The sequence below is a fragment of the Lycorma delicatula genome, chromosome 6 (genome assembly GCF_047948215.1).
Source record: "Lycorma delicatula isolate Av1 chromosome 6, ASM4794821v1, whole genome shotgun sequence".
Taxonomy (NCBI): domain Eukaryota; kingdom Metazoa; phylum Arthropoda; class Insecta; order Hemiptera; family Fulgoridae; genus Lycorma; species Lycorma delicatula.
Window position 1 is genome coordinate 124,089,326 of NC_134460.1, and position 20,355 is coordinate 124,109,680.

Here is a 20,355-nt window from a genome sequence, read left to right on the forward strand (position 1 = left end):
GCTGTAAAATATGCACACTAGAATTAAATTCTCCAACTAAAATAGCTCCGCATTAAAAAAAGCATTCTTTAAGTAATTATAAATGGAATACCAATTCAAATAATATTACAGTTCACCTTTGTTTAGAAAATTTTTATTTAAATATTTTAGCCTGAATTTTTTAAAACTGCACAGATAAAATACAGAATATACGAAGAACATAAATTAATATAGTTCTCGTATGAAAAACCTAAAATTTAAACAAAAAATCGGGTGGGTGTCAAGACGCTCGGCCGTTAGTTTAACATGAAACGTTACAAACCAAAGTCGATCACAAACCCAGCAAGATAGACCAAACGGTTGTTTTCAATTACTGTTTTGTCCGCTGTACCCCAATGATCCTGCATGGCATCAATTCGACTGATGTTGATATCCATCACTCCGGGGACGTCTTCGACAGATGTATGGCTGTTATCTTCACTCGTTATATCCATTAGTTCGGGTATAGCAGCGGTAGAGGTGCTTGCGCCGTCGGCGTCGTTCACTGAGCGCGACGTGCACGCTTTACGACGCTCTCGAAATAATCTCGCTCGCTCGGGACAGGACATTGGGGTACCTGAACCAACGACCTACAATCTCTCCTTACCAACGACATGCGTAATTTATATTTCCGGCTGGTTTTTGCGCGGGCTGAGGCTGACATATTAATTTTTATACTTTTTTATATGTTTACTTTAATTTTTTTACACATAATATTGTCCAAAATATACATATTATTACTTAAATCGATCTACCGCGACAAAAAAAACTCTAAACAACACTAATCACCGTGCTATCACGTCTAAGTCGTGAGCTACACTGAATGGAAATGAGCGAGAGCGCCAGTATTGGCCGATCTACGCTGGGCCCTTCCCCGCCAATGAAGCAAACTCAGTCGTATCGGCGAGCTGACCATGTAAGTTATAAAATGACACCGCATTTACGTCTCTGAGACTAATAGTTAGGGAGTTATTAAGGCAGGACGATATAGACCTTTTTGTTACGTTTCAAATTTCTGTTCTGGTACCCGTATGTTTCGGTGTGCAATTTTAAGGACGTTGCACGTCAAAAATAAATGAATGGGTGAAATTGTGCCTTTATTAATATATTTATTCCTTGAATATCAGGGAATTCACATAACTACTTTTATAATCTGTAATTATAAAGCAATTTGTCCTGACTGACTGATTACAGTCAAAAACTACTAAAGATAAATTGATGAAAATTTGTATACTTATTCTACGTATATAAGAACAAGTGCACACTAAGAAAATATTTTTTTGAAATTCCGAGTTTAAAAGATTGAAATGGAGTAATAATAAAATTTCCTTTTTCTCCAATTTCTCGGTAACAAATGAAGACATCAATTTGATTTTTATTGTCTATAAACTTCATGTGAATATTTAAAAAGGACGTTCTCGATGTTTTTAAATTCCGAGTCTAAAGGGTTAAAATTTATTTTTTTTAAAACCCGACTTTTTTTTTAATTTCTTGGTTAGAAATGAAAAAGATTAAGTTGTCTTAGCAAAGACAACTTGATCTTGTGGTTTGCGTAATCTTCATGTAAACATCTAAAAACCAATTTCTAGATTTTTTCGAAATTCGATTTTGTAAGGGGGTGCAAAAAGTTAAAAAAAATCATGAAAAATGATTCCACATTTTCCTATTTCCGATTATACTAAACGAGATATTCACTTGATTGGACCTTGAAAATATTCCTCAATAAATATCTAAAAACCATTTCGAGGTTTTTTGTATTTCGATTTTTTAAGTGGTACCATGACTTACGGCGCGGCGGCACAACCAACACAGCCACTGCCACTCTTATTGAATGTGCGAAGCGACTGGCTGTACCTCCCTTCGGTTACTTTACTAAAAAGCATAAAATAAAAAAATATTGACTACGATGGGAAACGCAAGTAACAATATAGCGCGGTGGCGCGGACGAAACCGAGCGGGGATGTTAGTATATATAAATATTTATATTAGCTGCGTTACTGTGTTACCTGGCTTCTCCCGAGTTTCCCCCAGCTCCATCCCAAATATTATAATGAAATCATAAAACTAATCTTAAATTGGGATGAAGTAAATGTCTCTCAATAACCTCACTTCAATCACATTAGAATCACTCAATCTAGTCAATCACATTAGAATAACAAATTTGACTATGCTTTCGAGGTCAGAAACTTAAGTAAAGACGACTCTCTCTCTCACTCTCTCTCTCTCTCTCTCTCTCTCTCTCTCTCTCTCACATAAAAGATTAGAATCATGTAATTTTGCCTCCTTGATAATTATGATTTATAAGTGAACAAATATTATTATTTTTAATTATTATACATATAGATGGCTTGGAAACTGCACTCCCGTAATTAGTTCATATTTGTTCTTACTCGTTAAAAGATATATTTTAAAGTGCTGTAAAAAACGATGTCAGTCATTTTAAAAAAGTGTAAAAAATAAAAATGAGAAAAATTGTTGGCACTCTTGCTTACATTTCGTTGGAAATATAATAAATATAATCGCAGTATGTTAAAATGGTTTAAATAAACATAGCGGATTATATGTTTGGTATAAATTTCGTTATTTTTTTTTTTTTTTTACGGCCGGGAAGGACCAATTAGTCATTTATGTTTAGTCTTTCTTATCTTCCAATACTCTTTCATTTTCCTGGAAAAATCCCTTTCCGTTCCTCTGGCCAAACCGTCCCCGTTCTCTTTTTAGGCTTTTCTGCAAATTTAACACCGGGCGAGTTGTTATAATTTCCAGATCCTGTTCTGAGATCTTGCAGTGCAATGCCTGCTTCTTTGATGTCTTGAAGCACCTCAATGAGCCACACTGCTTGCGTTTTTAGCTTTACCAATCTTTCCAAGAGTTGTTTACTTTTCCTTGATTCCTCCAAACGCAAGAGGTGGCTAAAGAATTATTCTCTTCTTCCTTATTTCCTCTGTAATTGGTGACTTCATAGATTTTATGGTTTGGGAGTAATCCCCACTTTCCTTCCAGCAAGTTTACCCCGCCAATACAGGTTCTTCTTTCTATTTTGGCTAATTTTTCAGTTCTCGATGCTATCTTGAGTTGACCCAGTGTTTCACTCCCATACATTATTACCGGTTTGATCACCGTATTATAGTGTCTTATCTTGGCTTGTTTGGAGATGCATTTCTTGTTATAGGTGTTAGGTGTGACCACTTGTGCCATTGCTAGTCTGTGTGCTCTTTCTTGCCAAGCTACTTTCTCGTTTAGTTTCCATGTGATGGATTCACCTAAATATTTAAATTTTGATACAATTTTAATTCTGCGACCATTCATTTCCAAATGTTTCCGCTGTGTCTTTCTAGTGATCATTGCTTCTGTTAATGTATATCGTTATTATAATATTTTTTTTTATAATATGCAATTTATACCAAAAAAAAATGAAGAAAACACATTTTTTCTTTACTGAATGCAAATAAAAAAATATTTCACATATAATTACGATAAATTTAAAAAAAATATTTTTTATTTGAATGTATTTTATAAGTAATCCTGAATCAACCGATTCAGTAGTTTCGAATTTTGAAATATTCTTTGCTCAATTTGGTGGCCCAGAGTGTTTGATGAGTTCGAAACAACAATTCAAGTCGTACTTAATACGTAAACAAAAAATAAAATCAATCTGTTCAGCAGTTTAAAAATTTTAAATTTCTATTCTTTTTGGGGCCCCTTGAGGACATTTTCAAAATTTTGAATAACCTAAATTCCCATCGAAATCAAGGTAGAACCATATCTTGCGACTTTCATCAAATTCAGTTTGGTAATACAGTCGTGATGCTCTAACAGACAGAAAGACATTCATTATTTTTTCGTCTCTGCCAACTGCGGACCATGCTAAACCATTTTCTTACCATCCCTCCCCTCCCTTTCATCGGTCAGTACTTTTTAATAAGAATCTCACTGACCTCTTTCATGAATTTTTTTATTAGTCTTTTTTATTTTTTATTTTTATGGAGTATTTTCTTCGTCGAAAACCCAACTTTCCGATATTTATTTTTATTTTTTTCTTGATTAATTCCCGCAATTTTAATTCCTAAAAATATCAAATGAAATACCAGATAGTTACTCACGTCATCTTATCTATATTTAAACTTCCATGAAAATAACTGATACTTAATATTAAGTTAATATTAATAAAATTAATACTATTATACGTCATACTGAATGCCATTAATCAGAACTTTAAAAACATAGTGCTCAAGGCAGGCTCGCACTCAAAAATTTGAAGTGAAGTCGTTACCCCTGCCTTTTGACCTCAGACTGTTTCACTATCTCCATGAACTAGACCTATCTGTTCAGATGATTCTAGGAAAGGAAATAAGATGCAGCGCTTCTTGGCTGTGCGCATCTCTAAATATTGAATATTTACTGTGTGGAAGACGAAAACGGGACCTACATTACCGAAATGGCTAAGAAGTACAACGATTACACACACATCTATACAGACGGCTCCGTCTCAGCCGACGGGTGTGGCTGTTCTATAATACTCCCTGATAACGAGATAATATATAAGCTTAGTGCTTATTCCTGTGTACCCTTTTGCGAGGCCTTCGCAATCTACTTTGCCTTGAGAGTTATTGAGACGACAATAGATAATAACTTAGAGACGATTTCTTCCTGATAATAACTTACCCTATGAGTGTACTTGAGAGCTTGAGCTGCAGATGATCTGAACCCATTATTCAAATTATCTATGATACTTTCTAAAGAGTAAATAAGACAATGGTATTCGCATAGGTTCCGGGTCACTGCGGCATCCTTGGGAACGAACGTGTTGATGGGACTGCCAAGAGAGCTGCAATAAGTGGACTTCGATTGGAAATAATTTTATGAAACCGACTTCATGAAGGCAGTCCGTGTCAATCTACGTACTCAGTGGAATATGTTCTGGCTGCTGAGACCTCATACGGCCATACATGGCAACCGGGAGAACGTCTTTGAGAAACCTTTTATCCCAAATAACAGAAGAGACCAAGTCATCCTAACTCGACTGCGGATTGGGCACATAAAGCTAATCCACGCCCTTCTATTTGGGTTTGTCTCCTCAGCAGAACTGTGAGGCGTTCGATGTATAATGGTCCGTAAACCTCTTACTCATAGATTTCCCAGTGTTCAGATCTATTCGACGACAATTTAACCTGGGTTCAGATGCAAAGGGTTTACTTAATCAGAAGTAATACATAAAAAGACTGTTTCGGTTTCTCTGTGACAATGGGATGAAGAGCTTAATTTAGCGGTTTTGCTTACGTGAGATCCCTTACGGAATACTGTGTGCGCAGTGAAAATAGTCTAGTGGTGATGTTTCAATTTATTATTCATTTGTTATTCATTTTCCAATTTTTTATCCAATTTTTGGTGTTTATTGTCTAATTTTAAGATCACTTAGTTATATTTAAGTCGCTAATGACGGTTATCGTTGAGCGACTATAAACAAACGATGGAAAAAAACGTACTTCAATTTTTTTTTAAATAAAACAATAATAATAAAATTTTAGAAGAGCTTTCATTATTTCTACTTTTATATATTTCATAAAATAGGAATCATTGGAATAATAAAAAAAAATTCATATCAAAGCTTATTATTACTCGTCAAAGTTTAGAAAGCTCGGCTGATGCGCAAAGTGAGGATGGATTGTAAGTAGCTTCTTGCTACTTACGTACACTATCCTCTCTATTGTAATATTAACAGTAACAAACTACTTCAAATATCCTGGTAGTATACAACTGCACATCTACATGTTTACCTGCTTTAATCTTTGACTAATAATACGTTACTAATATTACATGTTTTAATTCGCAATATTTAAAATTTTATATTGAAGTTAAAATTAGGTTCTGTTATAACAGTCAATATAAAAAAAAGTATTTCACTAATATAGAATTTATAAAACCTCAAATTAACATTTATTCCAGAACATCAGTTATACAAAACATTAATATTTTAGAACAGTTTCTGTAATGGAATAGATAGATAATCGGAACTGTACTCAGTTGTTTTAACAACTTTTCACTTTTCTCAATGTACTATATTTAATTTTTTTATCTTTAATACCTAAATCTATTTTTTTTAAATTTAATTGTTTTCATAGATCATTCATTATTCACTGATTATGTAATTCACGAAAAAATATCTTTCCTCTAGAAACAATAAAAAAAAAGCTGGCAACAATGATGCTAGAATTTAATAAGAATGTAATAATAAAAACAAGAAAGATAATTTTATAATTTTTTTGGAATTTTTATTTTAATTTCAAAATGGGTTTCATTCATTTCAACGAAGGAGATAAAACATACATAAGAAATTTTGAATTAGTTATTCCTGGTTGCAGTACATTACAGTTGATAATTGTAAGGATACACGAAAACTCAGCAATAGTTTAAAGTCCTGAAACTGTATTTTGCGTACCTCCTTCTAGAGATCGCTCGACAAATACTTTTGTAGTAAATTCTTCCTTATCTAAGCTCAGGTTCATGTACTGAAGAAAAAAATAAAACATTACTGTTCGTCATTTCATAAGAGACGGAGGGATCAGTCGATAAGACAGAACCCAAGTACAAGCGTTTTTACTTCCTTATACAAAGTAAAGGAAGTATTGTGATCACGAAAAATTTCGGTTTTCAGGTTTCAACGGAAATATCCATTTTGACCATTCCTGAATTCATTTTGACTAGTTTCGGCGTGGCATCTATACATACGTACTTATGTATCTCGCATAACTCAAAAACGATTAGTTGTAGGATGTTGAAATTTTATGATTTAGGACTGTTGTAATATCTTGTTGTGCACCTCCCCTTTTGATTACAGCCGACTGAACCAAAAGTGTCCAAAAAAGCCCAAAATCCAATTCTTTTGGATTTTGGATTTTTTGTATTGCAGTAATAAGCCCTCATTGAGAGCTTTACAACGATATATCATAAGTAGTACTTATTACCATTGGTTCCAGAGTTAGAGCCAAATGAAATTTTAATTAATGAAATATTTGGATCTGAACATCGGTTAGAATTAGGTTAGAATTAGACTTCATCTCCTTTTTTTTATTTTAAATCCATTGATTTATTAGTAATTATCAACCTCCCATAAGTAAATAAATTTTACGATGAATTATAAATCAGTAATAAAAAAACAAAACATGAAAAATTATCAGAAGTTTTTAATGAAATAAAATGTTATGTACTTTTCATTTAAAAAAAAAAATGTGTAAATTGTAATTTAATAGGCGTACAAGGAAGTCATGTGTTGTCTACATCAGATTTTTTTAACGACCAAAAATAATGGCTTTTATCAAGTATATGTAATATTGTTTTATAATTTGGAAAAAAATTGCATATTCTGTTCTTTGTTTCAGGTGAATTCTAAACACGTGCGCCAGTATCGTGAGGTACAACAGCACGATCTTGAGACTTCTACTACAATATTGGAGCTTCCATTAACCAGTTACCACTTCACTCAACACGGTAGGCTTAAAGTGCGTTGTGCCGCCAGCATTCATAATATATACTGGCAATCGACAGAAAAGAGTGCTGAAGAAGAAAGACCACGCGGCACTCTAGTAAATGACGTCGAAGAACCATTCCGTCATCGGCCGGATGAGGATGATGTAGAACAGTACGAGGACCAATTCAATCCGAGTAAGTACAATTTTTATTAATGAACTGTATATTGTTTTATTAAAACTGAACACTAGAATTAGTATACTGATATTTTCATTAAAAAATATTAAAATATAATTATACTAATATTCAATAGATTCTTGTACATTAAACGGTATGCCAAGATTGTTTTTTCGGCACTTTCTCTCTTTCAGATTTTGATGCATCTGAACCAATAAGACACTTTTTTATTCATAGTCGAACTGTTTTTGAATATTTTAATCAGAAGACGATAAGGATAAAATGAAAGAATATCAGATCATTATAGGAAATTAAGTCCGAGACAAATCTTGAGACCTGCGTGCTGCAGACCAACTGGATAACTAACATTATATCGGCATAAACCAACGATTCATTAATTTAGAAATTTAAAGTAGAATTTTTTCAAACGTAAAAATTACCTTTTTTTTATTCTGAAAATTAAACTAAAACAATAGTAATCTTATATTCGTATAAAGTCGAAAGATTGTCAGTTTCGCACCACGAGAGTCCGATTGCTTTCAAATTTGCAGGATACATTCGTGTTATTTCAGGGAAATTTTTAAGCCCTAGGCCCCTCGGGAATGAAATTTTGAAGTAAAAATGGTTATTAAAAGAAAAATAATTAATTCATTACTGTATTTTTGTCACCATAGCAACTAAATAAGTTATGAATTTTTCGTCGTCAAAGTTGTGTGTACTTTAGTTATCATAGTTAACAGTTCAATTTCAGGTTTCTATAAAATATTTTAATTGTTGTCTATCAGCATTATTCTCACAACCATGAAGATAACGAATACTACGAGGGTCCAGGGGGCAGAGCCATCTGGCTGGACGGGAATGACGAACTCTGCAGCCCTGGGTTCGGTCCCAGAAATCCCCGCGGCCGACCCCGGGAGCAAAGAGAGCTCTGCGGGAATGGCGACCGAAGCGAGGTCTGCAGGGGCCATTGCGCGGAGCACGTTGACTAGACGGCAATTGTGAGCGAAGCTAGCGTAAGTAGTTTCACAACTCATTCGAAACGAGCGCGAGCGAAGAAGGGCCCAACCGTTTTGTATTTATATAAATTAGTTTAATTTATTAATCAAGTTTTTTTAATAATTAACTTATATAAATATTGTTTTATGTATAATAAAGAAAAGGAGGTTTATATTTTCATTATGTGTGTCTATAGATATATTGATCACGGACGCTGTGGTAATTTTTTTTTCTTTTTCTGTTATTTCCTGTCCCTCTACACACAAGCCGATATTCAATGCGCAATTATTATTGTGTACAAAGGGGATGCGTAAATGCGTGTAATTAGTTAGAAACGTTGAATAGCAGCTGGCCGCTCAGATGTTCCTAAAAAAACAAAAAACAAATTGTCCCCAATGGATCACAAAAAAGGGCATTGTAAATAAGATTAGTAGCTTCACTCAGCTGATTGAAGTCAAATTGTTCCGAGTTAGATTGGATGGAATAAGATCAATATTAAACAGGTCAAATCAACAAAAGATATACTAAGATTTCTATACTTATTTATGTGTATAACTATTCTAATATATATATATATTATTAATTTTTCTAACAGTCTTAAAACATATATATATATATTAACTGTTTTTGGACAGCACATTATAATTAATTGTAATACGTTGGGTTATGTTGACAAAGCCAAAATTTACTGGTCATTATGCAAAAAGAGTTTATTTTTTGATTTCTTTTTCTCGGAAAAATTCGATATTTTAATAATTACAAGTAATTAAAATTAGTTTAATTATTTAACAAAATAAAGTATGGTTGGTTATATTAGAGAAAATGTGTGTGATATAAAATAATCGAATCCTGCCTGGGTTTTAAATCCTGAATTATTCTAATTAAAGGTGAATACGCTACCAGACTGCTACGAAGATCTCGGTAAGGTCCTTCGTTTTTTATACAATACAATATTATATATATATATATATACATAGTATATTGTTTTAATTATTTCAAATTAGTTCTCGTCAAACACCCGCATCACGCACCGGTGTTCCGTAAGGCTCCATGTATTCGGGACCTGGTCCGAGCCGGAAAATTGAAGGCGGGCCAGGTCCTTATGGAGCAGTCCACTGCACGGAATTTATACGCAGGGAACAATGGATGTAAAATTGGTGTGAGCCGGACTGACTATGCTTTAGTGGTTGATTCGGCAGTTGGGGACTGCGAGGTGACCTCGGTCATTTGCAGGTCCGTACCGCAAGATAGACAGTATCCAGTAGTCTCCTTTTGAGTGTGGGCGCTCGGGTCGGCTTAGGCACGGTGTTCTGTAGAGTACATGTGTAAGCGGGAGGAGAAGAAACATTATGTGTGTCATTCACGAGTACCACCGGCATCGTTGTTAAAGAGCAAAAAACCACCCACGGGTCCACCGACAACAACGATGGTGATTAGGGCAGAAGGTAAGACCTACGCTGACCTCCTTTGATCCGTCAAGGGGGCAGTGTCGCTGGGTGAGATCGGGGTCTACACTGCACGAAAGGGGTAGGAGGAGGATCTACATCTCCGGCTGCGAGCTGATAGTGGTGCCACTGAACAGCTGAGCAAGGACATCGCCGAAAAGGTAGAGGATGCCACTACGGCTCTGACGGGAAGAGGCGGCCGGAAGGTCCATTATATTGTTAAGGACGTGGACGTACTCACTACGAAGGGCGAGTTCCTAAAGGAACTAGGCAGGTTACAGGGGAGTCGGTCTCACTAGATATGCTATCCATGCAGCCCATCTTGAGGGACAAGCTTCTATCCGATGGGAGAATTCGAAATGGGAAGGTCGCCTGCCGGGTGATGAGGCTCACCTTTGATGAGTTATGTTTTCGGTGCTGGAAGCCGAGCGACAGGGCCAAATTGTCTCTCGGACCAGATCGCAGCGGCTACTGCTTTACTTGTGGCGAGCCTGGCCACTTGCGAAAAGTCTGTATGCAGGAGCCTCGGTGTTTCACATGCAAATTGCATGAAATTGCGCCTGTGGGCGGTGAATGTAAGGCGAGTTCGCCCACATCATGAACACGCTGGATTTTTCACAACTAAGATGCGGTGTGTGTAGGGGACAGCCCCATTCGGGAGATGAAAGGCTCAGATGTCCCACCACTAATGGTCGTGTGGGCTCCCTTGCAAAAGCCATTGGGGGGAAATGCAAGAACGTAGTCCCGGTGAGGAATCCCTCCAGGGTTACCCATTAGAGATTAGACGTCAAGATCGAAGTCCTGGCGGGGGAATCCCTTGGGGTTCCCTCACTAGAGGCATGGTATGTAACACAAGACCGAGTCCCGGCTACCTTGGTGAGGCCTAGCGCCCTGTACCGAGGTAGTTTGAGGCGAAGGCACCCTTCGGAGCTGAGTTAATGCGTAATTGCGGTTCCGGCTTTGGTGGGCGAAGAGATTACAGACGAAAAAAAATTCGCTTCGATTAAATATGTAGAAAAAAACTAACATTTTTATCAATTGTTGCCAATTTATTACCTTATGTAAAAAAATTATCCTTAGTTTATTTAACGATTAATGTAAAGCATTAATTAAAATACGTTTTAATTAATCTGATAAAACTCGTAAAATATAAATTAAATTAGCTTAAATTTATTTTAAAATCTTACGAATTTTGGGTGGACAGAAAAATCATGTAAAATAATCAAGGAAAATAATGTAACCATTTTTTATTTTTTTAGATATAGTGAATAAACTATTCGTAAATCATTAATCCATAATAAACGTTGAAAATAAAAAATAAAGTATTTAACATCTACATCAAAGCATGTCTTTATTTTAATTTTGTTTTCCCGGCTATAACGATATATGCTGCTATAACAACTACAGGTATAACGGGAATAAAAAATCTGTAAAAAAGATTATTTTTTTAAATAGTATTTTTTTTTAACCAAGTTAAACAGTTTTCAAGCCATTTATATAAATAATAATTAAAATAAATAATATTTGTTCACTTATAATCATAATTATCAAGTAGGCAAATTTACACGATTTTAATATTTTATGAGAGAGAGAGAGATTGAGAAAGACAAGTTGACGTTATCTTTAATTAAGTTTCTGACCTCGAAAGCATACTCAAACTTGTTATTCTAATTTGATTTACTTCACTTTAAATCGATTCGATACTGCGCCTATTAAAGGCGGTATGATTTTTTTTTTTGTCTTTAAACCCCATTTTTTCGACTCCCTGGGCCAATGGTTGGTGATATAAAAAAAATTTACTTAGATAGAGTTTAGGTCCTTATTCAAAAAATAGTAGGTACTTTAAACAAATTCGGTATTTTACTTAATAAGAAAGTATTAGCGATATTTTTTTTTTTCGAAAAAGCCATTTCCACCCCAATGGTCCGAATTTGCCCATTAACGAATTCGGCCGATATTTTGGGCCGTTATATTTTATGTATTAGTTTGAAAGTGATTGGCTCAAAATTACGGTAGTTAAATATATATATATATATAGACTTTTGAACTGACGGTGGTTTTGGGGTCTGAGGGAAATTTTCCGGAAGACTAATTATGGTACCCATTGCAATAGGTACTTTTTTTATGAAATCTACCTAAAATATCCGCACACAAGTCGAATTGAGAACTTTCTATAAATTAGTTACTAAAATTGATGCTAATCCTTTTAGAGCCCGTAAGTGATTATAATATCACATGTAATAGAATTTAAGGATTTTGCTAATTAAGAAAATACTCCTTTATGACATATTTCATTATCATTGTATTACATTAATCCGATTTTACGAATTTAGTTAAAACTCTAACTTTATGTAATTAAATCTATTAAAATTTTATCTGGAATAATATTTAAAAGATTTTTTTTTATTTTCTATTACCTACATATGTATATATATATACACATATAAATCAGCATATATACATGATAAAAGGTAAAAGCTGGTTAACTCTAAAATGCAATTAGCTTAAATTGGAGATTAAATTCAGAGAATATAAAATACCGTCACCATAAAAAGTATAAAACATAGAATTTTTAAAACATCTTAATTAATTAGTGACGTAAAAATATTTGTTTCTCTTTTTCAAATTCATTTTACTTTATATATAAAACCTTATGTAAACGTCAATTTAATAAATTTATAAATAACAGTAGTAGTATTGTTATAAAATAAAATTGTATTTCAATATGTGTGTAAAATCTACATTTCGTAGATCGAAAATTCATTCATCGTTTAATATTAAATTAATTAAACATATTATACTTAATTAGAACAAACAAACTGCCAACCGAAAATTCACATAAAGTAAAACTCTTTCTACAGGGACAAATTGTTAATATACGAGGCCTCTAAATAAAGTAATGAGACTGGTTCAGAAAAACCTTTTATTTACAATCCAATTAAACGTGGGCTCTATCACATTCGAAATAGTTCCCTTGGGAAGCCACGCAACGCTTCAAACGGTTTTCCCACTCTTCATAGCAATGTTGAAACTTAGCAACCGGAATCCTTCATATGGTCGGTTAATTTTTTTTTTGTTTTCTACAGTTTCAAAATCGTGTCCTTTGAGGTGTTTTTTTAAAGTCGGAAACTTAAAAAAGTCGCAAGGACTCAAGTCAGGTGAATAAGATGGTTGAGAAACTACAGGAATGTTTTTCTTTTCCAAAAACTTATTAATTGAGACTTGCATTGTGAAACTGTGCATCAAATCAAAATCATGTTAATGGCATTGTCTGTAAGACGGTTTTAACTACAGAACAGATTGTAAATCAATATGTTTACCGAGAAATTCTTGAAAGACTGCGGAAAAGAGTTGCCTGCGTGAGTCCAGCCATCAAAGACGACTGAATGCTGCATCATGACAATGCACCTTGTCATATGAGTGTAAATAAAATGTAGTCTTGTTCAGTCTCAGTTCGACCATTCCTGAGATGTGTGGTTAATTGAAATCCAACCACCAAAGAACACCGGCATCCACGATCTAGTATTCAAATCCGTATAAAAGTAACTGCCTTTACTAGGACTTGAATGCTGGAATTCTAGACTTCCAAATCACCTGATTTGGGAAAATGCGTTCACCACTAGACTAACCGGGTGACCGCAGACGACGAGGACAACAAACTATGTTTACAGTTCTAAACATGACATAACCTAAAAAATAAATGAAAATGGGGAAAAAATTAAAAAGTAAGCATGAAAACATTAAATTTCAGTTCAATTAGATTTGTAATAAAGGATGCTTTCAAAAAATACCTCTTATTTTGTTATTACACAATTTTTTTTTCCATTTGATGAACCGCGGGACTCGAATAGGTCATTTTATTCATTTTTTTACGGTGACTTTACGAATCGCGCAATAGATAGCGGTACTTGATAGTACTAGGTAGCGTAAATTTGATAATGTACTTAAAAAAATAAATTTAAAAGAAAATATACTACAGCTTGTTTTAATAGTAAATGCTCTTTTGTAAATGAAAATACTGAACATGAAACAATTTTTTTAATTCCCATCACTTCTTTAAAAAAAAATAAAATTTTTAGTATACAAGAGATTTTATTAAAAAAGGAATAAATAAAACAGAAATAAATTCGATTGGTAAAATTGAATTTAACGATAAAATCGAGGGTTACATACAAAGTAATAAGTGTAATAATACATCACGGATCTTCGATTCATGAAGGTCAATATACTAGTTTTATTAAAAAAGGAAAAATATGGTATGACATGAATATGACTATCAACAAAAACAATTTTTTGAAATTTTGTAATACTAATCACATTTACAGAAGTAATACAATTGTTACGACTATTCGTTGTTTAATAAATGAAATCGGGCCGGTAAATGTTTTGTAACAATTTTTTCTATTTTTTTTTCTTATTATATGGAACGATTAAACATTTTGTATCATCTATTATTTTTTATTTTCCATTGTCTATTACATTTTTTTTTTTTAAGCAGTATTCTAAATTAATAACAGATTTTGATAATAGAAATGTAGTGTCTTACCTTTTTTGATATCAGTATCATTTTGTTAAAAACAGTTTTATTAATATTACGGAAATTTTTGTTTTGTGAGCGGAAGAAATGATAACTGCGAGACTCTTACCGTACGGTTTAAAATTTCATTGAAATTTTTTTTGGATTATATATATTGTTTTCATTTTAGTATTACATTAGGTATTTTTCATGTATGTTTTATGCATTTTAAACGCAATTTGTAATTTTTTTTAAATTAATTTCATTTTTACCATTTTTGTTGATTAAATTGTATTATATAGAGTTGAACTCCTGCGTACAGATTTTGGGTTTACGTTTTACCCTTTGCACGCAGTAGATATTTTTTTCTTCATACAACTGTAACGTTTAGATTGTATTGGTAGTTCATTCAGTTTTTTTAATTTTTTGTATTAGAAGAAATAAAATATTTATTATTATTATTAATTGGAGTCGTTTTTTACGATTTCGTTTTGTAGTTTATTGAACCTAAATTGTCCAGTAAGTGGTGAAATTAGAATGATGCGTCAAAATACTATCCTGATGATTTAATTTTCTTCTTATTGAGAACACATTTTTTTACTTTTTTTTTTGCCTGATGATCTCACCATATAAGCTTGAAGCTTGTCCGTGGAATATGGAAATTAATTTTTTTAGCGTATGAATAATGCCACAACTAAACGGGACTCGAACCCGGGACCTCCGGATAAGAAGCCGAGAACGGGCTTCATATTTATGTAATATTAAGTTCTTTCTATAACAAACCAATTTATTTTTAGAAAGCAATGCCGAAAATAACTGTAGAAATGAACATTTCGTACGTTTCTTAAGAGACCGTCTTCATTCAAGAAAGTTTATAATTTTTTTTTATGGATGTGGTCGTGTGACTAAAAAATAGATCAATTCAAATTCATTAAGAAAACAAATACAAATTCATACGGTAAACAGAGAAGCAGATATTGTTGAAGTAATTTCGAGAAAGAGATTCTAGTTTGTTAAAAAAAGTTCCTCGGAAAAGTTGTAAATCAAAAAAGAAGAGATCTCTAAATAGACATATAAAGTGAGAAGATAGGAGAAGAAAATATTTGCCCTAATAATGGCTTTATTTTCAATGCCTTCTCTAATAATAAGACAATGAATTTCAGGTTTGTATCACTTTATTATTAGATATCCCCTTGTAACGTATACACCTATATAGCGTTACATTTCATGAAAAAAAGATGTTTCAAAAAACTCAATCATTGCCGTAGATTGTATATAGAAGAGATTGTGTTGGGGATGTTGGTAGTCCTCTCCAATCTATTTCTTCTCATCCCGGATAATAACCAATAAAAATTCATATTGTATACTAAATACAAGAATAAGCTTTGCCTTCTAAAGGAAAAAATATGTGACTGGAAAACTGTTTTGAAGTAAACTGCAGAGTTTTAAGCGAATTGTTTAAAATTTTCAACGGATAAATCAACGCTACATAACTCAGGGTCATTCACGGGAACCGGATGTTTTTAAAATAATCATAAAAAATTGAATACTTACTTTAAAAAAGTTTTATTGGTACTGAAACACTTGTTAAATCAAAGCATTTGTTACTTATTCATGAACGAAAAATTATATCCGGCAAGTGATTCCATTTTGGGCAATACATTGTTGTAGCCTTTCACGGTAACCGGCCTCAATTCTTTGCACCATGTCTACATCAATCTGGGTGACGTGATGACGAATCGCGACCTTTAGGTCCTCCAATGTTCGCGGTTTATTGCCGTACAAACGCGATTTCAGAAACCCCCACAGAAAAAAATCACAACTACTCAAGTCGGGGGACCGAGGGGGCCAAGGAATGTCGCCGAATCTGGAAACGATCCGTCCCGGAAACCAGTTACGGAGGACAGCCATCGTTGACCTCGCTGTGTGCGCTGTAGCTCCATCCTGCTGGAATAACACGTTTTGAAAATCGATTCCCCGGTTTCGTAACTCAGGGATGAAAAACGTATTCAACATCGCAATGTAACGATCAGCTGTTACAGTTACGGCAGCGTCATTTTCTTCAAAAAATATGGTCCAATAACACCGACCTTTCCTATTGCACACCAGACAGTCACCTTTGGGCTATGAAGTGGTGTCTCGTGAAGCTGATGTGGGTTTCTTTCTGCCCGATACCGGCAATTCTGTTTGTTGACGAAGCCATTCAGATGAAAATGGGCTTCGTCGCTCATTAACAATAACAAATTTTCATTTTCTTGAAAAACGGTAAGCATTTGTCGACAAAGTTGTAATCGCTGCGTGAAATCTTGCTCTTTTAACTGCTGCACGACGGCTATCTTGTAAGGATGGAAATGTAGGTCTATATGCAGAATTCGTCTTACCGTACTTGTGCTCATTTGAAACGCTGCTGAATGCCTCTGAATAGAGCGGCGTGGGCTTCTGACAATGGCTTCCCTTACTTGTTCGATGTTCTCCGGAGTGCTAGCAGTTCGTCGGGGACCCGGTGGTTTTTTCTTCAATATTGAACCGCTTGTTCGAAGGTTGTTTACCCGTCGCAATATTGTGTTACGAGAAGGGAGACTTGCATTACGACGGATATTAAACTGACGGCGGAAATCTCGCTGAACAGCAGTTACGGATTCGTCATTTCGCACAAAACTGTCATACGCGTACAGGCGTTGGTCTAGCGTCCACGGCTCCATCTCAACGACTAAAATGTAAATGCTATGAACAAAGGAAACGTCAAACACCAGCCACGTGCCCCTCCCACCACGAACGCCCGAGTACAACCCACTTTAAAAACATCCGGTTCCTGTGAATGACCTGTATAAATGCGTTGAAGTATTTTTTTAATAATTCAAAAAGAAACAATCGTTGAATTTCATAAAACTATCGTCTACTTAATTTATAAAAGTTATTATTCTTTTTTAATTTATTCAAAATATTGTATTCACTGGTAATTATTGGTAGAATTTTAAGTTCCATTAAGAATAAGCTAACGAAAAAATGTAAAAAAAAATTATCATTACAACCTTTATGTATGTTTGATACAAGAGAAGCTATCTCGTATAAACTCCAGCTGGACCAAAATTGGTGTTTCCATATTTGCATATATTGCACAAACGGAAATACAGAAAAGGGAATATTACTGTTACATTCATGAGGCACTATCCGGTGACCGTTGTTCCATCTAACCTTTCATCCGAAATTAAGTTCAATGAGCGCTGACAAAGGGGCAAACGTGCATCTAGTTAGACACGTTTCATTTGAATCGATACAAATGATATTATACCGCTTGACATAAACGTGATATTCTAATTTTAGAGTACTGTGCAGATTTACGTTGTAATTTGTGATCAAACAATTCTTAATATTATGAAAAAATTGAAACATAAATTCATTTCTACCAATTACAGGCAATCATATGAAACTAGAAATGCAGCAAACAAATACTTTTTTATCTACTCTGACTTTAAGCATCACTTTTGAACGGCATATTATTTTTTTTTTTAAATAGTAAGATTTATTTCGCCTTGAACGAATTCAAATTTGGAATCTATACCATTTCAATAATATATATATATTTATTTAACACTTTTTTTTTTTGTTCAGATATAGTTATTTTCAATTTTCTTTCTAGCATGTCATTTAATAAAACAAACCCTGTTAGCCGTTCTATGAAGAATAACATTTTCTCATTTTGTACTGAATTTAACAAACTGAAATCTACAAAAAGAAATCTAATAATTAAATTATGTAAAAACTATCATAAAGTATAAAACTAAATTTTCCATCATAATTTATTGTGATAGGTACAATCAGTACAAAAAAAAATGTTCTCAATCGACCTTTAACTTAATCTATTATTAATTTCTCTGTTTCAATGAACACCAGAAATCATGAATTATTACTATCGAGAAGGTATTTCCAATATGTCCCAAAGTCTTTTTTTATTTTCTTTAACCTATTTGTTGTTTGTTTTTTTTTTTTAATGATCGAGAAGATTAAGAAAATATGTTTTGAAAATATGCGTAATATTAAATATTTTAATAGTACATTGAGAAAAGCCCGATTTTGTACGGAAATATGAAAACAACCTCAGAAACAAAAAGATAGGAAAAAATTGAAAAAAAAGAAGAGTATTTCCGTTATATATTTTTTTAAATTTTAAATAAATTAAAATTTTTATAATTTAAAAAAAGAGGAGTTTCGCAAATCCACCAATAATTTTTACTTCCTCCTACAAAGTAAAGGAAGTATTGTGATGGCGAAAAATTTCAGTTTTCAGATTTCAACGGAAATATCCATTTTAAACATCCCTGAATCCATTTTGATTAGTTTCGACGTGACGTCTGTACGTACATATGCGCGTATGTAACTCAAAAAAGATCCCCCTCCCTTTTTGACTGCAATTTAAAATTTTAATTAATGAAATATTTGGATCTTAAAGCGAACGCAGATCGGTTTGAATCACACCTCATCACCTTTTTGTTTTTTAATTCTTTTTTTTTTAATTTAATTATATTGATTTAATAATTATTAACCCGTGATTGTAGCAAACATTTTATAATAAATAATAATTCAATGATAATAAAAAAAAAATATTAGTAAAATAAAATGTTATGTACTTTTAAAAATGTGTATATCTAATTTAATAGGAATTATTACATAGGTGTATATGTATGTAATGGATTTGGTGAAACATCTGATTATTTCATATTAATTGAAAATTATAATTACGATCGTATTATTTTTTAATTTTGTTAGCAAATTTTTATAAAAATTGTTTATTTATTCTCAAAAAATCATTTTATTTAATTATTTGAAAGAAAAATAAAAAACATTTTTGAATTGTATTCAATTTAAAGTGATTGTTGAAATTTTTTTCTCTTGTGCGTAATATGCACACGATTTCTGGTGTGTTGTATAAATACAAGTTAATAATAATTAAACTACTCCGTTTAGTAAACTCATGAATACTGGTTAATAATATTAATTTTGATCTTATGGTGTAGAATAATCAGTTTTTATTATTGGATTATTTGGTAAACAATTTATTTAAAGAGTAATCAAGGGACTGCAACTTAATATTCCAGGTAAAATTGTTGAATTATTAATTGAATAAATATTTAATGTTAATAAAAACTAATATTTTAGCACTTGTGTAACTGACCACTTTTATTAAAGAATTGGAGGATCGTATCTCACTAATAAGAAATAAGTTTAATTGAAGTGCAACAAATATATATATATATATGTAATTTAATAGACGTACAAGGAAGTCATGTGGTGACCACATCACATTTTTTCTTTTACCTTCAAGTCCTTCAAGTTTTTTCTTTAAAAAAATTGAGCGATTTGCTGGCTTACATATTTTGTAGAGGAAGGTCTTCTAGTTTTTACAGTTTTAACTTTCCTGATAACGATTCAAAGATATTTTAAATGTTTTTATTTATAGAGAGAGATTGTTTTAAAATAAATTAAATTCATAGCTTGAATTCATTCAAAACATTAGCTTGATATTCAAAACATTTTTGAGTGAAAACTCAAGAAAATTGGTAGGAAATTTTGAATTAAAAAATTATACTTATTCTCGTCTTCTATACAGTCTTAGCTCACTCTCGGTTGGAGTCCCATTAAATTGTCTCACTGTATTCTTTCTTACTTTTTACGATTCTCCCTTTCCTTACAAACGGTAATGGAAACGTAATTTAAACGTTAAATGTTCTTGAAGAA

General features: G+C 33.0%; 1 protein-coding gene across 1 annotated transcript in view; it reads left to right on the plus strand.

Moving 5' to 3' along the window:
• LOC142326929 (uncharacterized) overlaps positions 1-20,355 on the plus strand; it is a 516,589-nt gene that overhangs the window by 364,782 nt on the left and 131,452 nt on the right. Inside the window, exon 5 of the mRNA XM_075369657.1 lies at positions 7,398-7,680. Coding sequence (XP_075225772.1) covers positions 7,398-7,680 — 283 coding nt within the window. The remainder of the gene's footprint in view (positions 1-7,397; positions 7,681-20,355) is intronic.